The sequence below is a fragment of the Malaclemys terrapin genome, chromosome 9 (genome assembly GCF_027887155.1).
Source record: "Malaclemys terrapin pileata isolate rMalTer1 chromosome 9, rMalTer1.hap1, whole genome shotgun sequence".
NCBI classification, from domain to species: Eukaryota; Metazoa; Chordata; order Testudines; family Emydidae; genus Malaclemys; species Malaclemys terrapin.
Window position 1 is genome coordinate 101,074,566 of NC_071513.1, and position 18,083 is coordinate 101,092,648.

Below are 18,083 nucleotides of genomic sequence, written 5' to 3' on the forward strand. Positions count from 1 at the left end.
CAGCCCTCTGGCCTTGTGTCCATGGGCGCTGGCCCCATCCGTGTGTCTGTGGGCCTGCCCCAGCTCTTTGCCTCCCAGACAGTGCCCACAGGCACTGTGCCCATCCCTGTGCTCACAGGTGCAGCCCCCCCCATCTCTCTGCCTCCCAAGCAGGGCCCAAGGGCACTGCCTCCAATCCCTCTGCCCCCCCATCCTTGCGCCTGCAGGAACTGCCCCCACCTCTCTGCCTCTCACACAGTGCCCGTGGGCTCTGCTCCCACCCCTTTGCCCCCCTAGGGTGCCCTGGGCACTGCCCCAGCGGTGTGACGGACGAGGCCGCTAACATGGGGCGGGAGTGAAGCAGCCTTGGGGAGGAATGCGGGGGACACACACAGTTGGGCTGGGACAGGACTCCCCCTGGGGCTGATGGGGGGTGGCTTTGGCCCCACAGTGAGCTCTGTGCCCTAGGACTCTCCCCCCACCCCCATCCCCGGGGTTGCCAAGCAAGTGGCGGGCAGAGGTGTGGCTGGTGCTTGCTGAGCCAGTGTCTGCCCTCGCCCGGCCCCGCCAATGGAGTGAGCCCGGGTTCCTCGCCCGCTCTGCCAGCCACTCCAGGGCCGGGCAGGACCAGGCTGAACGCTGCCCCCTGCCCAGGAAGGGCCGCAGGGGTTGGTGTGCCCTTCTCCTCCAGGCCCTTGGGCCTGCTGCAGGGCTGGTCAGCGGGACGCTGGCCCTCGCCTGCCGCAGGACGCCCGCTGGGCCTGGGTGATGGCTCCATCCCTTTCATGGAGCTCGGGAGAGAAGAGCCAGGTCCAAACTGAGTGCTGCTCTCTTCCTCTGGGCCCCCTGGCACCGGAGCGGGGGGCCAGGGGAGGCCGCACCTGAGCCCCCTTTGCTAGCCAAGGCCCAGGGGCAGGTGGGGTGCAGCACACAGCCAGGGCGGCACCGGGTTCCTCTCCAATAGAACATTTATATATATATATATTAAAATTACATTTCTCTTTACAAAACAATTCTCCAGCGAGCTCCGGGGCAACCCCCAGCGGGGTCCCGGGGGCTGCCCCATGCCAGTCCCGAGCCCCGGTCAGGTTCTCTGCCAAGCTCCGGGCTCTCCGGCCAGCTCAATCCAACGTGGGGGGCAGGCACCGCGGAGGTGGGGCGGGAGGTGCCCGCTCCAGGTCTGACTCAGCTTCCCGGCCTGCTGCCGTCACCGCCTGCGGGACAAGGGGAGCAGGTGAGCTGGGGGCCCAATCCTGAGACACAGAGGGCCCTCTGTGCTCACAGGGGTGCCCCACGGCATCAGGCTCTCTGGGGCTGAGCCCCACCGGCTGCCCGGCCAGTCCCTCCCTGGGCTGGAACATGCGCTTCCTCCCCTAGCCAGGTTGGGCAGCAGGCTGTGCTCTGGCCCACCCAGTCCCGGCAGCACGGGCCCCTGGGGCAGCCGCTCTGCCATCGGCTGGAGCATGTGCTGGGGGCCCCACATAATTCCCAGGCCCTGAGCCCCTGCTCCTTCCCTGCTGGGCCCCGCCCCCCGGGGAAACACAGATGGGTCCATTCCCCCATCTCTCCAGACCAGCTCTGCCCGTGCCCTGCCAGGGATGGGGGTCAGGCTCCGTGGCCACAGCTGCCCGCTGGCGCCGATTCCGAGAGTGGCGTCCGTCCTGCCGGGCGACACCAAGCAGCCACGGGATGGAGCCTGGCCCGCCCGGGCGGGCAGCAGCTCTTGCGGTTGCAAAAGGGGGATCCCCGAGAGCTCGTGCTGAGGCTGCGAACCCCCTGGGGTTGCCGCGCCAGCGCAGGGGAGGGACTGGGGAAAGGGGGCGGCGTACTTCTGCCTAGCGGCGCTGGCAGGGTCCAGCAGGTGGCAGCTGGCCTGCTCCAGGTTCCAGTCGAACATCTCCAGGACCCGGTGGCACTCCCCCCTGGTCTTCAGGCCCAGGCAGAAAAGCTGCTCCACCTGCAAACCACAGGGCACAGAGGGTGAGTGGGGGGCGCCCCGGGCAGCGGGAGGGGTAGGGACGATGTCCACGCAGAATCCCGCCATCCCCCAGGAGCTGTGCCAGCCTGGCCCATGTGTAGAGTGGGGCGGGGTGGGCTCTCCCGTGGTTCTTCATCCCCCCAGTGGGATGATAGGCAGACACGGTGCCAGTGTGGGGGCGGTGGCACAGGGCTGTGCTGACTACCCGGGTCAGCTGGGAGGGCACACATGCCCAGCTCTGCTCCTGGGCCCTCTGGCATTGAGCGCCCTCCCCCGCCCCAAGGGATCAGGCCACCCCCAGCAGGTGGCGCTCTAGGCTCGGTGCATCACACAAGCCAGGGCTCAGGTCCTGCCGCCCCCCCAAAACCCACGCCCGTCCCTGCAGGCAGGGCACCGGCTGCTGCGGTGCCAGCCTGGGCCAGAGGACAGTGGTGCACTGCTCGGGACACGGCCTGCGGAGTGGAGGAAGAGAGGGTACCAGAGCCGCCCGGCCCCTGCCCGGTACCTTCAGATACTGGATGGCCCGCTGGACGTTCCAGCCGTGGTTCTGCAGGGCAGCCTGGCACTCCTCGGTGGTCACGCCGTGCACCATCTCCTGCACCTGTGGAGACGCACCCCGTGAGCGCTCGGTCCGGACAGGCTGGCACTGCCAGGGGGCTGGAAGGTAGCCGAGGGCTCGCAGGCCATTGAGTGGCGGGGAGCTGGGAGCTCTGCTGGGCCCCACTGAACAGCCTGAGAGCAGCACGCTGAGGGCAGGGCGGGGGCAGGACTCCGGGCGGGCGAGTGGGCAGGCTGTCCTTGGGCAGCTCATTCCCCTCTGCACACGGGGCAAAGGGCTCTGGTGGCACTGGCTGGAAGGGGCTGGTTTCATAGGGCCAGTGCAGGGACACGGCTGGAGTAGCCACCTCTGGGCTCCCCAGGCGTTTCAGCAGCACCCAAAGGCCACGTTACGGGCGTCAGTAATGGGGTGTCTGGGCCCCAGCAGCGGTGGCAACGCAGCTCGGCGTCAGGGAGCTCCTTTCACCGTTTGGGACCATCAGCCACCCTCACGCCCCCGCTGGGAGGCAGCTTCACATCAGCCTCACTTACAGATGGGGAAACTGAGGCACACGGGGGCGGGAGAGACAGTGACTTGTCCATGGTGACAGTGGTAGGAAGAGAACCCAGGAGTCCTGCAATGGTGGTGCCCCAGGCTTTCAAGGTCAGAGGACTGGGCCCCGCTCCAGATGGTCGCTGTGGCACTCGCCAGAGACAGGGCCTGGCTTTGGAGCTCCAGCCGGGGAAAGGGGGTCACTCCTCCCCTCCCCCGCGAGCCGCAGGGCTTGGGGAGGGAAGCGCCCGAGTTGTCCCACCCCTGGCCCCGGCAGTCTGCTCCCCAACATGCCGTCCGGCGCTGGTGCAGATCTCCTGCTCTTCGGCCGAACGGCTGCTGACCACGGACGGCTCCCCCCTCATACCTCCAGGGCACAAGCGGGGAAACGAGGTGCAGAGAGGGGGAGACAGGCAGTAGCGCCCTCTCTCTCGGTGCTCGGGGCAGCCCTGGGGCTGGTGCCCTGTGGGGCCAGGGACCTGCAGTGCCAATGCCGTCACACCAGCTGCTCCCAGGCAGGGTGACCTCCCCCTGCCCCAGATGCTACTTGCTAGTGACTGCGCTTCGCTGGGCAGAGGCAGCCGCGCAGCCAACCCTGGCATCAGCGGGCAGCCAGCCAGAGCTGAGCCCACGGGTGCCCTTGACGTGACTGTCGGGCCCGGCGTGCCGGGGTAGGGCTCGGTGTCCACCCCACCAGTGCACACGAGTTGCATGGGCACACGGGGTGGAGCGTGGGTGGCAAGGGAGTCACGTGGGTCCAACCAAGCAGGATCAGCCCCAGAGAGTCCGGTGCCGGGCACAGCACACAGGAGCGGGGCAGGCTGGCTCTGACATTAGCGCTGGCGAAAGGGGCTGGAGCCTGCAGCCCACTGAGTGGGTAGGGCACAGGCATCTCACCCCACGCTGCCCCACAGCCGGGCACCCACCCGGTGCACCATGCTGTGCGGAAGCTGCGCAGGGTTCCCTCCTCTGAGGGGCTCAGTCCGCTCGCACCCAATTCATTCGCCTGCTGCCTCTAGGAGAGGGGCCTGGGGAGAGTAGGGAAACTGAGGCACGGCGAAGGGCTGGGATTCGCCCCAGGTGAGGTACAGCCCTGATCTCCCAGGCTGAGCAGCGTCAGCTTCCCGCCTGGCCCCTGGGATCTCCCCCAGCTGCGAACCCTGCTGGGCAGGGCCGGCCTCGTCTCACACTAGAGCTGGTACAGCACTGCGGCAGCTCCCCATGCGGCTGGGGGCAAGGCCCTGCCGTCGCTCCCGGGCTGGGCCCCGAGCTGGCCCCATCCCTACACTGGCTGGCCCAGCCCCCTTCGCCAATCGCCCCGCGAGGAGCCACTCACCAGTCGCACTTTCTCGGCGGCCCGGCAGCCGTCGCTGCTGCTGTCGTAGATGATGTTCTGGACGCTGCAGGAGGTCCTGAGCGCCCCCCGGGGGCCAGGGTTGCTGTTGTTGGCCGAGCAGTTGGGCTGCTGCACCATGGGCCGGACGGTGGCGGTGCTGACCACGCGGGACGCCGGCTCCTCAGGGCTCCGGGCTTCCTTGAAGAACTTCTCGTACTTGTGTAGGTAGGCCGGGGGTTCGGGCAGCAGGTAGTAGTGGGTGTTGCTCACCTTCCGGCCGTCCTTGACAATGGGCAGGATGCAGGGGCCCCTGGCGCTGTCCTTGTCCTGCGCCAGGATGACCTTGGGCGTGGCATACTTGGGGTCCGAGGCGAAGCTCTGCGTGGTGGGCATGGCCTTGCCCGGGGAGGTGGAGAGGGAGGCGGCCAGGGCCAAGGGGGAGCAGAGGCTGGCCCTTTGCTGCGGGGAGCCCACCTGCAGAGCCATGGGGCTGGGAGTCCTGGAGGTGGGCTGGGATAAGGGGTCGCGGGGCGGGATCTGGGGTGGCCGGTCCTCCTCGCCCCCTGAGGCCGGGGACAGCTCCCCCGACCAGCGCCCGGGCTCGTTCCTCCGCAGGGGCCGGGGCGGGATGGGCACGCGGGGCGGGATCTGCGGCTTGTCCTCGCCGGGGCCGGGCGCAGGGCTCCGGGGCACGTGCAGCCGCTTCATGCACTCCTGCTGCAGCTCCTGGAAGATCTCGGTGGTCTGCTCCAGGCTGGGCTGCTTGGCCCCGTGGGGCGGCAGGAAGAGGTTGTCCTCCAGCGGCGGCGCCTTCTCGTCCTCGTCCCAGGCTGGCCGCCCCACCAGCCCCTCCATACTGTTTATGGAGCACACCTCGAAGTCGGCCTCGTCCTGCGCCACATCATCATAGGCCGGTGGCGGGGGCAAGGGCCGAGCGTCCCAGTCCACCACCGGGGTGGGGTGGAGGGGCCGGGGCAGCGACCGCGTGGGGCTCTGGGGGGGCGTCTTGTCCAGCAGGGAGAAAGCCTCCATGGCCAGCCTGGCGAGGGAGGGGGCGCCCAGCTCCCCGACCGGCGAGGGGGTGGCGGGGGGCGGCTCGTCCCCAAAGTCAATCAGTGGCGCCTCGCCACAAGAGAGACCCCCACCCTTGGCCCGGCTCAGCTGCCGCTCGCCCACCTTGGTGCCCGACACCCAGGCCGACGGCTTCACCAGCTTCAGCCCCTTCGGGGGGCCCGGCTTCCTCAGGCACAGCCGCTTGAGGCCCGTGGAGAGGGAGTCGTCCTCGCTGACGGGGTCGTAGGAGGGCTCTGGAACACAGGGAGGGGGAGATCTCAGCACCGCAGGGCGCCCATGGGCCAGGCACTGACGGGTGACTCCCGCACCTGCCTGGCATGGGAACAGGCCCTGCTGAGGGCCCCTTCCCCAGGCAGTACCGCGCTCAGCCTGGAGCCCCAGTGGGACGAGGGGCGCAGAACTCGGGGCCCCTCCCCAGCTGGATCCATACTGCGGGAGGAGGAGATGGTGTTGCCCCCGGCGTGGGGCTTTCGGGGCAAATACAGGGCAGTTCAGCATGTGCCTGTGAGGGGCTGAAAGTCCCGACCCGCAGCCTCCTGCCATCCCAGCCGTGGGCTCCTCAAACCCAGCTCCGCCAGCACCCCTCAGTCTGGACCCGCAGCCCCTGCTAACCCAGCCCCGGGCTCCCCACACCCAGCTCTGCCAGCGCCCCTCAGGCCTGACCCACAGCCCCTGCTAGCCCAGCCCTGAGCCCCTCCTGAGCACAGGCTTAGAATCACAGAATCATAGAAGATTGGGGTTAGAAGAGACCTCAGGAGGTATCTAGTCCAGCCCCCTGCTCAAGGCAGGACCAACCCCCAACTAAATCATCCCAGCCAGGGCTTTGTCAAGCCTGACCTTAAAAACTCTAAGGAAGGAGATTCCACCACCTCCCTAGGTAACCCATTCCAGTGCTTCACCACCCTCCTAGTGAAATAGTGTTTCCTAATATCCAACCTAAACCTCCCCCACTGCAACTTGAGACCATTGCTCCTTGTTCTGTCATCTGCCACCACTGAGAACAGCCGAGCTCCATCCTCTTTGGAACCCCCCGTTCAGGTAGTTGAAAGCAGCTATCAAATCCCCCGTCATTCTTCTCTTCTGCAGACTAAACAATCCCAGTTCCCTCAGTCTCTCCTCATAAGTCATGTGCCTCAGCCCCCTAATCATTTTCGTTGCCCTCTGCTGGACTCTCCCCAATTTGTCCACATCCCTTCTGTAGTGGGGGGACCAAAACTAATACTCCAGATGAGGCCTCACCAGTGCCGAGTAGAGGGAAATAATCACTTCCCTCGATCTGCTGGCAATGCTCCTACTAATGCAGCCCAATATGCCGTTAGCCTTCTTGGCAACAAGGGCACATTGCTGACTCATATCCAGCCTCTCGCCCACTGTAATCCCCAGGTCCTTTTCTGAAGAACTGCTGCTTAGCCAGTCAGTCCCCAGCCTGTAGCGGTGCATGGGATTCTTCCGTCCTAAGTGCAGGACTCTGCACTTGTCCTTGTTGAACCCCATCAGATTTCTTTTGGCCCAATCCTCCAATTTGTCTAGGTCACTCTGGACCCTATCCCTACCCTCCAGCGTATCTACCTCTCCCCCCAGCTTAGTGTCATCTGCGAACTTGCTGAGGGTGCAATCCATCCCATCGTCCAGATCATTAATGAAGATATTGAACAAAACTGACCCTTGGGGCACTCTGCTTGATACCAGCTGCCAACTAGACATCGAGCCGTTGATCACTACCCATTGAGCCCGACAATCTAGCCAGCTTTCTATCCACCTCATAGTCTATTCATCCAATCCATACTTTTCAAATTTGCTGGCAAGAATACTGTGGGAGACCCTATCAAAAGCTTTGCTAAAGTCAAGATATATCATGTCCATGGCTTTCCCCATATCCACAGACAGTTATCTCAACATAGAAGGCAATCAAGTTGGTCAGGCATGACTTGCCCGTGGTGAATCCATGTTGACTGCTCCTGATCGCTTTCCCGAGCACAGGCTTCCCGGATGACGGGCGTGTGAAACTGAGAAGCAGCCACTGGGGCTTAGGAAGGGAGGCCACCGAAATTCAATGTTCACTCCTGACCCACGCAGGATCTGAACCCAGGACCACCATGTATTCACCCCCTACCTTGCCCTCCCCAGTCTCTCTGTTTAAGCTTTGCCTGGACCAGGTGTCCCCGAGCTTTGCCCTAGAGGTCTAGGTATGGGGTCGGCGCTCACTGCATGCATCCAACACCCCATGCACTGGGCTCTGCTCCTCGGGGGCACATCCCTGGAGGTGCCAGCTCCCACCGCAGACCCTGCCCGCCCAGCGGCCTCCCGCCTGTTCTACCTGCCTCCCGCCCAGCCCAGAGGTTAGTACATGCAGCAGAGTCCAGGCCAGTGAGAGCCACGGGGCAGGGGGCATTCGGAGTCGCCAGCGGGTTGGAAGCAGAGAGGGGCCTGAGTCACTGAGCCAAGGGCTGGTCCCACGGAGATCCCAGGTGCGTGTGCCAGTCGGGTGTGTCTGGTGGTGGGAGAGACTGGGGAATCCACCAGTCTCTGCCGCGACCAGCCAGCTCAGCCAAGAGACCGAATGGGGCAGGGAGTGTGGACTCACCTCTGCCCCCTAGAGGGGAGCAGGGCTGGGGCACCCTGAGCAGGGCCATGCGGGGAAGCTGGCACTGCCCGCACTCTAAGTGCCCTCGCTGCTACTCACACAGGGCGTGTGCATGTCTGTGTCTATGCGCGGGGCTGGCTGGCTGGCTGGCGACAGGGCTCTCCCTGTGCCCCATGTGCCCACGCTGGCTGGCAGCCCATTGGCACTGGCATCTCGGTGCCAGGAGCCAGGCCAGGAAGCGCCCCGCATGCCCCCATACCTGGCAGAGAGGAGTGAGGAGAGAAGAGAGAGGAGATGAGAGGAGCAGAGAACGGCCCGACTTACTCGTAAGGAGGATCGCCGGCTGCGGTGGCCGAGGCGGTGGATCCCCTGCAGGAGAAGAGAGAGGCCCCAGAGGAGAGAGGAGGGGTTAGCTGGCAGAGCGCAGTGGCAGAGAAGCCAGAGGAAGCAGGGAGGCAGCTGGTTCAGTAACGGAGCAGGTAGCAGCAGCACAGCCTGGCCGGGGATCCGGCTGGAACAGCTAACGCCGGGTTTCTCCGACGAGGCCCCTGAGTTTGGATGGCCCACTGGAGCCAGCTGGGCCGGAGCCCTCAGCTCCACCTGGGTCACTGGGAGGGCCAGGGCTGGGGGCTGGCACTCGACCAGCTCCACGAAGCAGCCGCAGTGGAACCATGGAGCCGGTCGAGCGCCGGGGAAAGGCTCCCTTGACAGAAGGGCGGAAGGTCGAAGGCGGGCAGGAGCGACACGCCCACTTCGCTGGGCACGCTCGTCCCTGCACCCACGCTCTCCTCCTGGCACCACGTAGCCTGGGAGCCCAGCCAGGGGCCACCTGGCATCCCACTGCAGCTGCCCCCGCCCAAGGGGAATGAGCGGCCTGTGGAGACTACAGGTCCCAGCAGGCAAGTGCTGGGGATGGCAGGCGCCGGGGTCCCAAGGAGCATTGCATGCTGGGACTCGTAGTTTGAGGTCCAGGACTGTTGCAGGCCATGCGGCATGGGCTGCTGGCATGCCTGACTGGGCAGCGCCCTGCAGCAGGATGGCAGCGTGGCTTACTTTTCGCCCGGCTCGGGAGCTGGGTGGGTCTGGCTGCGTTCAGGTCCACGCCTAGCACGTCGGGAGGGTCCATGGGGTTTCCCAGGTACAGCCTGTGGAGAGAGAACACACAGGACGGTCAGCAGCACGCCCCACGCCAGGGGATCACCTCCCCGGTGCTGTGGAGAGCCTGGCCCTTGGGCACTCCTGGCCCCTGGCCATATGACGCTGCCCCTCTCAGGCGAGAGTCCAGTCCCATCCCCTTGACTCAGGGGCCTGGTGGCTGAAAGGCCCCCGAGGGTGGGAGAGCCAAGTGGTAGGGCCAGGGGGGCTGCTTGGGTCTCCCCTGGGCTGGCCCCAGAGACTAGCACAGCCTGCTAACCCCTCCTGGCCGAGGAGCCCCCATTTTGCCACCCCTTCCACTCCCAGGTACTAACCGTGGCTGGCCCTCAGCTCTGCCAATCCGCAGCAGCTGGCAGCCCCCGCCCATGGGGCAGGGCCAGATTCTCACCCCCGGGAACAGGTGAGGGATGTGGCCATGGTCAGACAGGGTGTCAGTGGCAGAGCAGGGGATCGACGTGGGGTCCCCAGAATCCCAGCCTCGTGCCGTAACCATGGGCCACCCGGCATCTCCCTGGCCTTGGTGCGTGTGTGCCCGGGGGACCATATACTCAGCTCCCATGACAGCCGAGGTCACCAATATCCAGCTCCCACAGGCTGCGCCCTCTGGCAGCTCTGAGGATTTCACACTCCCCTGACCCCACTCAGACCATCTCCAGAGCCCCTCCCCCAGCTCCATCCCCACGTGCTGGCTGGACTGGGCCGGGCCCCCAGGAGCAGCCACAGGCCAGGGCACAGGGCAAGGCCAGGGCCAGTGCCCAGAGATGGCAGTGCCAGGGCTGGGCTCTCCCCGGGTGAGCTGTGCCAAGCAGGGTGTGGTGGGAAAGTGCCAGGCGAGTGAGAGGGAAGGATCCGGAGGCCTGGGTGTAGGTTCCCTCTCCCTGGGTACGCGTCGGCCTGGATGCCACAGTCCCATGCTTCGCACCTGGGCAGGGCAATGCAGGGCTCCTGCTGGGCAGGTCGTGGGAAAGACTTGGGGGAGATGCAGAGGGTGATAAAGATAAGCAGCAGGGCAGGGAGCTTAGTGCCAGAGCGCAGCCAGGCAGGGGTTGGGTATGGGGCACTGGCAGAGCTGTGTATAGGGGCCCAGGGCTGGGCTAGCAGGGGGCTGCGGGTCGGGATTGGGGGGCACTACAGAGCTGTGTACAGGGGCCCAGGGCTGGGCTAGCAGGGGGCTGCGGGTCGGGATTGGGGGGCACTACAGAGCTGTGTACAGGTGCCCAGGGCTGGGCTAGCAGGGGGCTGTAGGTCGGTATTGGGGGGCACTGGCAGAGCTGGGGGGGAATCCAGGGCTGATACCAGGGAGCTGTGGGTTGGGACTGAGGGGTGCTGGCAGAGCTGGGTGTAGGGAGCCCAGGGCTGGGGTGGCATGGGGCTGCGGGTCGGTATTGGGGGGCACCTGCAGAGCTGTGGGGGGAGCCCAGGGCTGGGCTAGCAGGGGCTGTGGGCTGGGACTGAGGGGCGCTGGCAGAGCTGGGGGGGGAGCCCAGGGCTGGGCTAGCAGAGGGCTGCGGGTCGGTATTGGGGGGCACCTGTAGAGCTGGGGGGGGAGCCCAGGGCTGGGGTGGCAGGGGGATGCGGGTCAGGAGTGAGGGGCACCGGCAGAGCTGCATATGGGGATGCATGCACAGCCCCATTCATCGCTGGTTATTCCATGTCGGCCGTGTGTGAAGATCAGGGGGCACAACCCAGCTCCCCAGACACCATGTTCCCGCCTCCCCGCTCTCCGGGCCGCCCCCTGCCTGGTGGCCTGGCTGAACCCGACAGCCGGACGTGGGCTGACCTGAATCCAGCTAGCGCGTAGCAATAGCGGTGCAGGCTGTGCAGCGCGGATGGCGCTAGCCTGGCCTGGACCCTGGGCACATCCTCGGTTCGCGAGACCGGGCTGCCCTGCCCTGTGCCAGCTGGATTCAAGCTGGCTCGGGTAGGCCCAGGCCCAGCTCTGCTCCATACACGTACCCCGGGCTCCTGTCCACACTACTAAGTCCTGTGTCACAGACCCCATCTGGGCTCAGACAGGATCCACTCACTGCTGGTCCTCCCGAGGAGTTCAAACCAACGTTAGGCATCCCAGCCGGGGCGGGGGCAGAGGCTGCTTTGTGGGGACTTGGACCTAATTCTACAGCCACCTCCTGCTGCTCCAGGCTGTCTCCGCCTCCGCGGGCGCCGGCTCGCTGAGCTGAGCTTTATCGCCAGTTTCTGCCCGCCCCGTCCCACTGAAGTTCTTGGCACTGTGCCTTGGTGGGAATGGGAACCAAGAGGCTAAAACTCTCCTGGCATGACCCCTGACACGTCTCAGACACCCAGAGAGCTGGACAAGCATGGGGGGCGAAAACAGTACGTGCCTCTGACTTTAAACCCACTGTCCTGATTCCCCAAAAAGAGCTTATTTCTTAGAGCTCAACGGGATCTACAAAACACGCCCAGTTTGACCCCCGGTATTTGCATCGTTTCTCTGTCACCCATGGGGATGTGGGGTTTTTCATGGACACACACAATTCAAAAATGGCTGAACCAAAACTGAGCAAACCTCTCCTGGGAGCCGAGAGCAAGTGTTGCCCACGTCACGGATTTGGTTTGGAAATCGGTGAGCAACCACGAAAGGAAGGTTTTAACAGAAGCTGGAACTAACATGTATGCTATAAACATGCACAACCAACAGGGGGAAACTTCCCGCCTCACTGAAATGCAGCCACCTCTGGGGTGGAGTGAGGCAGCTGTTTAACAGCTCAGAGCAACACATGGCAGTTTAGGGCCCACCCCATTAGAAGGGAAAAGGCTTCCTCAAAGATAGGCCTCCTGTAGTGCTCACACGGCGCTGTGACCCCAAACTCTCAGGCAAAGGGCCCTGGGGGCCAGGAGAGGTCTGCACCTTGGGCTGAACCCCCACCCAGGGATCAGCGCCTGCTCCTGCATTGCCAGCTCCTGCTGCCCCCTGCCCGAGGGCTGGCGTGCCTGAGCCCCTCCCAAAGCCCCAGCAGGGGTGAGGGCAGATCAGCCATGCACACGAGCTCCCCGTTAGTACGAAGAGATGGGGCGGAAGTTAGACTCCACAAGCTACGCAGTCCCCAGGCAGCATGATTCCTGGCATCTCCCCCCACTCCCTGCGGGATCCCCAGTAACCTGCGCCCCTTCCGGGGGACAAGGAGGGGAGGGTCACGGACAGGGTGGACCGGCCTGCAAACCAAACAGCCACACGGGCCCCCCACGTCCCCTCAGGCTCCATGCCCACAGAGGGCAGGAGACCCGCGGCCCCCACCCCACCAGGCCGTCCCTGCACCCAGGGCTGCGGGGAGCGGAGAAGAGGCAGAGGAAAGCAGAGCAGAGGGACGTGGTTCTTACTCATCGATCTTATCAGGGAAGCCCCAGCAGTGCTGTGGGTTGGTGTCTCCATGGCCAGTGTGGATGAAGCTGTTTTTTAGCGGCTGGCTGATGTCGTGGGCCGACAGCCCTGCCACGGAGGTCACCGTGTTTCGCGGGAACTGCCCCACTTTAAGGGTCCTCTTATTCTGACCCCGCCACCAATAATTCTCAGCCCTAAGGAACAAAAAGGCCCTGGTTACTGACCCGAGAAAGCGTCCAGCCACGGCCAGCGCTGCCAAGTGAGACTCGGGCACCGCAGGGCCCTCCCAGCACCAGCCAGAATTGTCCCTGGTTTGCATATGGGGATAAGGGACTCGCCCAAGTTCACACGGCCAGTCAGTAGCAGAATCCAGAGTCCTGTGTCCCAGGTCCCAGCTGGGACCAACATGCCCCGCTCCCCTCTCGAGAGCCAGGAGCAGATCTGCACTGCCCCGCCCCTCAGGCTGTCACTGGCCCGAACAGAATCACTGCACCCATTAGTGAAATGCAGCCACCTCTGGGGTGAAGATGGCAGCTGCTTAGCACGGCACAGCAACACTGCACTGGGGGATTTTGGGGAGCTGTGTACAGCTGTGCCCCAGGTGGGGTTTGCCCAGGACACTGGCCTGATACCCGACGGCCCCAGGAATTGCTGTGGGATGGTCAATGGCCACTGCTGGCTGGGACCGCAGGTACCCATCAAATCGGAAAGAGGCACAAGCAGCAGCCCTAGGACCACACTGGGGCGCTGACTCTGAGGGGAGAAGGACCACACTGAACTGCTCCCACAACGCCCCCCGCTGACCCTTCACCGCTCCCCGCAGGGCAGCACCCCTGCTGACCCCCCCACCGCTCCCCGACATGCAGCACCCCTGCCGACTCCCCCATTGCTCCCCGCAGCGCAGCGCCCTCACCAACCCCCCCCACCGCTCCCTGCCAATCCCCCCATTCCTCGCAGCGCAGCACCCCCACCGACCCTTCACTGCTCCCCACAGCACAGCGCCCCCTGTAGACCCCTCCCCACTGCTCCCCGCAGTGCAGCGCCCCTGCTGACTCCCCCCACCGCTCCCTGTCAATACCCCCACTCCCCGCAGCGCAGCGCCCCTGCCAACCCTTCACCGCTCCCCGCAGCGCAGGCCCCCACCTACCTCCCCACCGCTCCCTGACAATCCCCCCACTCGCCGCAGCGCAGGCCCCCACCGACCCTTCACCGCTCCCTGCCAATCCCTCCACTCCCCACCCTGCAGCACCCACGCCGACCCTCCCCACTGCTCCCCGCAGCACAGCACCCCCCACCGACCCCCCACTGCTCCCCGCAATGCAGCACCCCCCGGCGACCCCCCCTCCACTCCCTGCAATGCAGCTCCGCCGATGCCCCTTCACCACTCCCCGCCAATCCCCCCACTCCCTGCAGCGCCCCCTGCCGACTCCCCCACCGCTCCCCACAATGCAGCGCCCCCACTGACCCCCCCACTGCTCCCTGCAGCGCAGCGCCTCCCGCTGACCCTCCCACTGCTCCCCGCAACGCAGCACCCCCGCCAACCCTTCACCGCTCCCCGCCAATCCCCCCACTCCCCGCAGCGCAGTGCCTCCCGCCAATCCTCCCCACCGACTCCCTCAACCGCTCCCCACAGCGCAGCGCCCCTGCCAACCCCCCACCACTCTCTGCAGCGCAGCACCCCCCGATGGCCCCCCACTCCCCACCGACCCCCCCCATCGCTCCCCATAGCACCCCCACCAACCCCCTACTGCTCCCCACAGTGCAGCGCCCTCTAGTGCCAGGCGGGGGTGCCGGGCTCAGCACCAAGCAATGGAGTGTGCCCCCTACTGGGCCACCAACATCACCCCGTCCTCAGCAGCAGCCCCACAAGCCCCCGGAGGGTGAGTCATGGGGGGGGAGAACACAGACCCCCTTGTAAAGCTTTCCGGGGGGGGGGGAGGTATTATCAATGACAGGGATTGAAGCACCCCCCCACCCCCGCAGATCCCTGGGTCCCTCCCCTGGCTGCTGAGGGAGGGGGTGCCGGGATCCCCGCCCAGCCTGGGCGTTTCCTGGAACTACCTGTGACTCACTGCAGGCCCGGCTCAGCCCTTTTCCTGTTTACCTCTGAGCCGGGCAGGAGCCGGCGGCTGGCAGCCCTGCCTCCCGGCCCAGCCCCGGCTCCGCTCCGGGGCCCAGGATATTACTCAACGGCCGGACCCCTGAGCAAGCCGCCGGCACCAGCGCCTCCTCCCTCGCCTGGGGGAGCTGCACCCCCGCAGGACAGCCCTCCACCAGGGCCCCCATCGCTCTCCCCACTCCTTCTCCCCCTCCATCACCCCAGCCACCTCCGCTCCCGGCGGGGCCAGTGCCCCATGGCCAGGAGCCCACCCCTCTGCTCTGGCACCCCCCGCTGAGCCCATCTAGCGCCCCCCAGCCGGGACGCTGGGCCCAGCCCCGAGGGCGCAAAGTTTGCAGCCCTTCGTGTTTAATGCTGGGGGCCTGCACACTGGCCCGAGCAAAGGAGAGAACCTAACGGGCGTTAAGGTAGGTCCTGCTGTATTATTAACTTGGATTCTATTTCCCCATGTGGGCTCTGGCCAGGAGCAAATGGGTTTAATGTAGATCCCACTGTATATACAGCCTTCCAAGGCTTGTGGGAACCATTTCCCCGAGGGATGGAGCAGGTCTGACAACGGACACAACTCGTGTCATGCAGCTGGCGGCTGTTCTCCCCTTGGGGGCTCCCTTTGGCCCTACAGGCCAGCAGCTTCTGAGTTTCATATGGCCGAGAATCCCCAAGGGGAGGGTCAGTTATCCCACCAGTCACAGACAGGGAAACTGAGGCACGACTAGACCCCCCCCCCCCCGCCCCCACGAGACCTCCCCCAGCTTCGGGCAGGGAAGGCTGGCCCCACGCACACGGCCACAGGGAATCACGTTGCCAAGGCCGGTTGGGAGACGCCCTCGCAGCACAACCCCTAGGCAGCCGCCTTTCCCGCCCCGCCAGCCTCTGCCTACCGCAGTGCTGGGCCATGTTCTGGCTCTCAGCCAGCCGGGTCCCATCCCAGCCCCTCAGAGCGCGGCGGCAGATGGTGCACAAGCCACCCCCATACCGAGCCCGTCGGGCCTGGCCCGAAGCTCCCACAGCTGCAGTGGCAAAGCACGAACTCCGCCTGCTCGGGCTGGTGCTTTGGGAACAGGACGATGCCACGGGGCAGTACCACCTGCTGCCATCCAGGTTCCTGGATTCTCCACGGTCACTGTTCCGAACCACTGATGCCAACGGTCCCGTGGCAAAAGCAGCACTCAGCAACCGGCATTGCTTCCCTTCCCTCGTGTCAATACTTCACCCTTCCCACCGCCCAGCACGGCCTTCCCCTTTCACAGGGGAAACTGAGGCACGGGTGGGATGAGCAGCGTGCCTGCCCCTGCTCCCCGAGGGGTCACTGCACCAAGAACACAGACACTCACAGTCCTGGTCCTGGGCTCTGTCCTCTAGCCCCCGCAGCCTCTTTCATAGCACACGCCAGGCCCCCGACCAACACTCGCCTTAGCCCCCCTCAAACCCAGTGCAGCAGAACCCCAGCCCCAAGCCAGCAGGCAGTGGCCCCGGAGAGCCTGCCTTTCACCTTGGACGGGTCCGTCGGGTCTCCCGGGGAACAAGGCGTGCGCTGAACCAGCTCCTCGCTGCGAGCGGGCAGCCCAGCCAAGCCCCGTGCCGGGGCCAGGGTGCTCCCGGCGTGTGGCCCAGAGAGAGTCTGCCTGGAAGTGGTTGAACCCGCCAGCTCCGGCAGCTGGAGCGGCTCAGCCCCGGCCCCAGACCATGATGCAATCGGGGCGGCGTGCACACACTGGTTCTGCATTAACTACACCCTCGCTCTGTCTCCGCTGACGAATCCCTCCCTGCAATTAAACTGCCAGCCCTCGTGCAAGAGTCATTGCCGGTCCCTAAAGACACACAGTCCTGCCTGATTCATCCCGTCTGCCGTGACGAACCGCACAGCCCCCGCAGCAGAGGCTGCTGCCCTCGGGAGAGCCGGGGCGGGGTGGGATCCCCCTCCTCGGGCTGTGAGAGGAGCAGGACGGGGGGCTGCAGGCTCGGATTCAGGGGTGCCTGCAGAGCTGGAGGGGAAAGCTGGCAGGATTCTGTGTCTACATCCCATGGGGTGTGTTCTAGACACACACACGTGTTCCCGCACAAACACCCCCTGGGTGGGATACCACCAAACGTGCCATGGGGCTCTGTAATTAGCCACGTTCCTGCACTCTGCCTGTCCTGGAGCAGGGCCCCCCGGACCCGCTGCCCCCCCATGCTGAGACCCTCTGCACCTGGTTCCGCTTCTACCATTGCAGAGCCCCCAGCCCCTCCACCAGCCCCCCAAACCCTTCGCTCGGTCCTGAGAGCTCAGCATTTCTGGAGAGTCTCCAAATGCCCTGTCCTCTCTCCAGCCCTCCGCTGGGGGCCACCCGGGATGGGCAGCACCAGTTTCTCTGGCACGCCCAGAACTCTCGACCCCTGCCCCTTGTGCCAGCACGGGCACAGGGCAGCGTGGGGGCAGGACAGCAGCAAAGCAGATGGGAAGCAGGAGGCTCCTGGGAATTAAGAGATCCCAGCTCTATTCCGGTCACGATCACCACTATGTGCCTCAGTTTACCCACCCATAAGCCATTGATACAGCACACAGGGGGATTGGGGCATCTGGGACCCTCCACACTGAGGCTAAGGAAGGAGCAGCCGTTCTGTCCCCTTCCCGTCCCCATTGCTCAGTTCTGGGAAGCCGTCCCAGATTAGCCCCGGAGTGACTTCCCGCTCCCGGCGGCTCAGATAACCGTGGGCAGCGGGAGTGGCCGCGGGGGCGGGGGCGTGCGCGCCAAGGGCAGTGCTCCGGCGGCACACAAGGGAGGGCAAAGGCAAACTAACAAGTGCAGCAGCACCCAGGGAAGTGACTCACCCAGGGCTGCGGGGGATGGACAAAGGCAGAGCAGTGGCTCGCAGCATGTCACAGGCGGGAAAGGCACCTGGGCGCCGAGGCTCCCTCTCCGGGCCCATCCTTCGGCCCCGCAGCCGAGGGACAAGCCCCGGAGACGGGCAGGGCCAGTTCCGACAGGACGGTGTCTGACCTGGCACTGCGAGCACTCGCAGGGAGTGGGGTCGAGTGGTCGGAGCAGGGGCACTGGGAGGCAGAACTCCTGGGTTCCAGTGCCAGCTCCGCCACTGACTCGCTGTGGGAACATGTGCGTAGCCCTTCCCCTCACTGGGCCTCAGTTTCCCCATTTGTGGCAGAGGGAGGATCCTCGCACTGGACCTCAGCCCCGACCTGCAGCCCCCTGCCCCCCCAGCTCTGCCATTGCCCCTCTGCCCCGACCTACAGCCCCCTGTCCCCCGAGCTCTGCCATTGCCCTTCAGCCCCCTGGGCTCCCCCACAGCTCTGTCATCGCTCCTCAGCCCCGACCTGCAGCCCCCTGCCCCCCCAGCTCTGCCATTGCCCCTCAGCCCCCTGGGCTCCCCCACAGCTCTGTCATCGCCCCTCAGCCCCGACCTGCAGCCCCCTGCCCCCCCAGCTC

The 18,083-nt window shown here is 65.5% G+C and overlaps 1 protein-coding gene across 7 annotated transcripts in view; it reads right to left on the reverse strand.

Moving 5' to 3' along the window:
* Positions 1 to 929: 929 nt before the first annotated feature.
* Positions 930 to 18,083, reverse strand: part of TNK2 (tyrosine kinase non receptor 2) — a 66,905-nt gene continuing 49,751 nt past the window's right edge. For 4 of the 7 annotated variants that reach the window (XM_054039707.1, XM_054039701.1, XM_054039702.1 and 1 more), the window contains 7 exons: positions 12,536 to 12,730; positions 9,095 to 9,186; positions 8,366 to 8,410; positions 4,384 to 5,690; positions 2,463 to 2,558; positions 1,809 to 1,936; positions 930 to 1,193 (listed from right to left, as the gene is read on the reverse strand). In XM_054039707.1, the coding sequence (XP_053895682.1) occupies positions 1,187 to 1,193; positions 1,809 to 1,936; positions 2,463 to 2,558; positions 4,384 to 5,690; positions 8,366 to 8,410; positions 9,095 to 9,186; positions 12,536 to 12,730 (1,870 nt within the window). In that variant the 3' untranslated portion in view covers positions 930 to 1,186. The remainder of the gene's footprint in view (positions 1,194 to 1,808; positions 1,937 to 2,462; positions 2,559 to 4,383; positions 5,691 to 8,365; positions 8,411 to 9,094; positions 9,187 to 12,535; positions 12,731 to 18,083) is intronic. The other 3 variants (XM_054039704.1, XM_054039703.1, XM_054039706.1) reach the window with 2 other exon arrangements.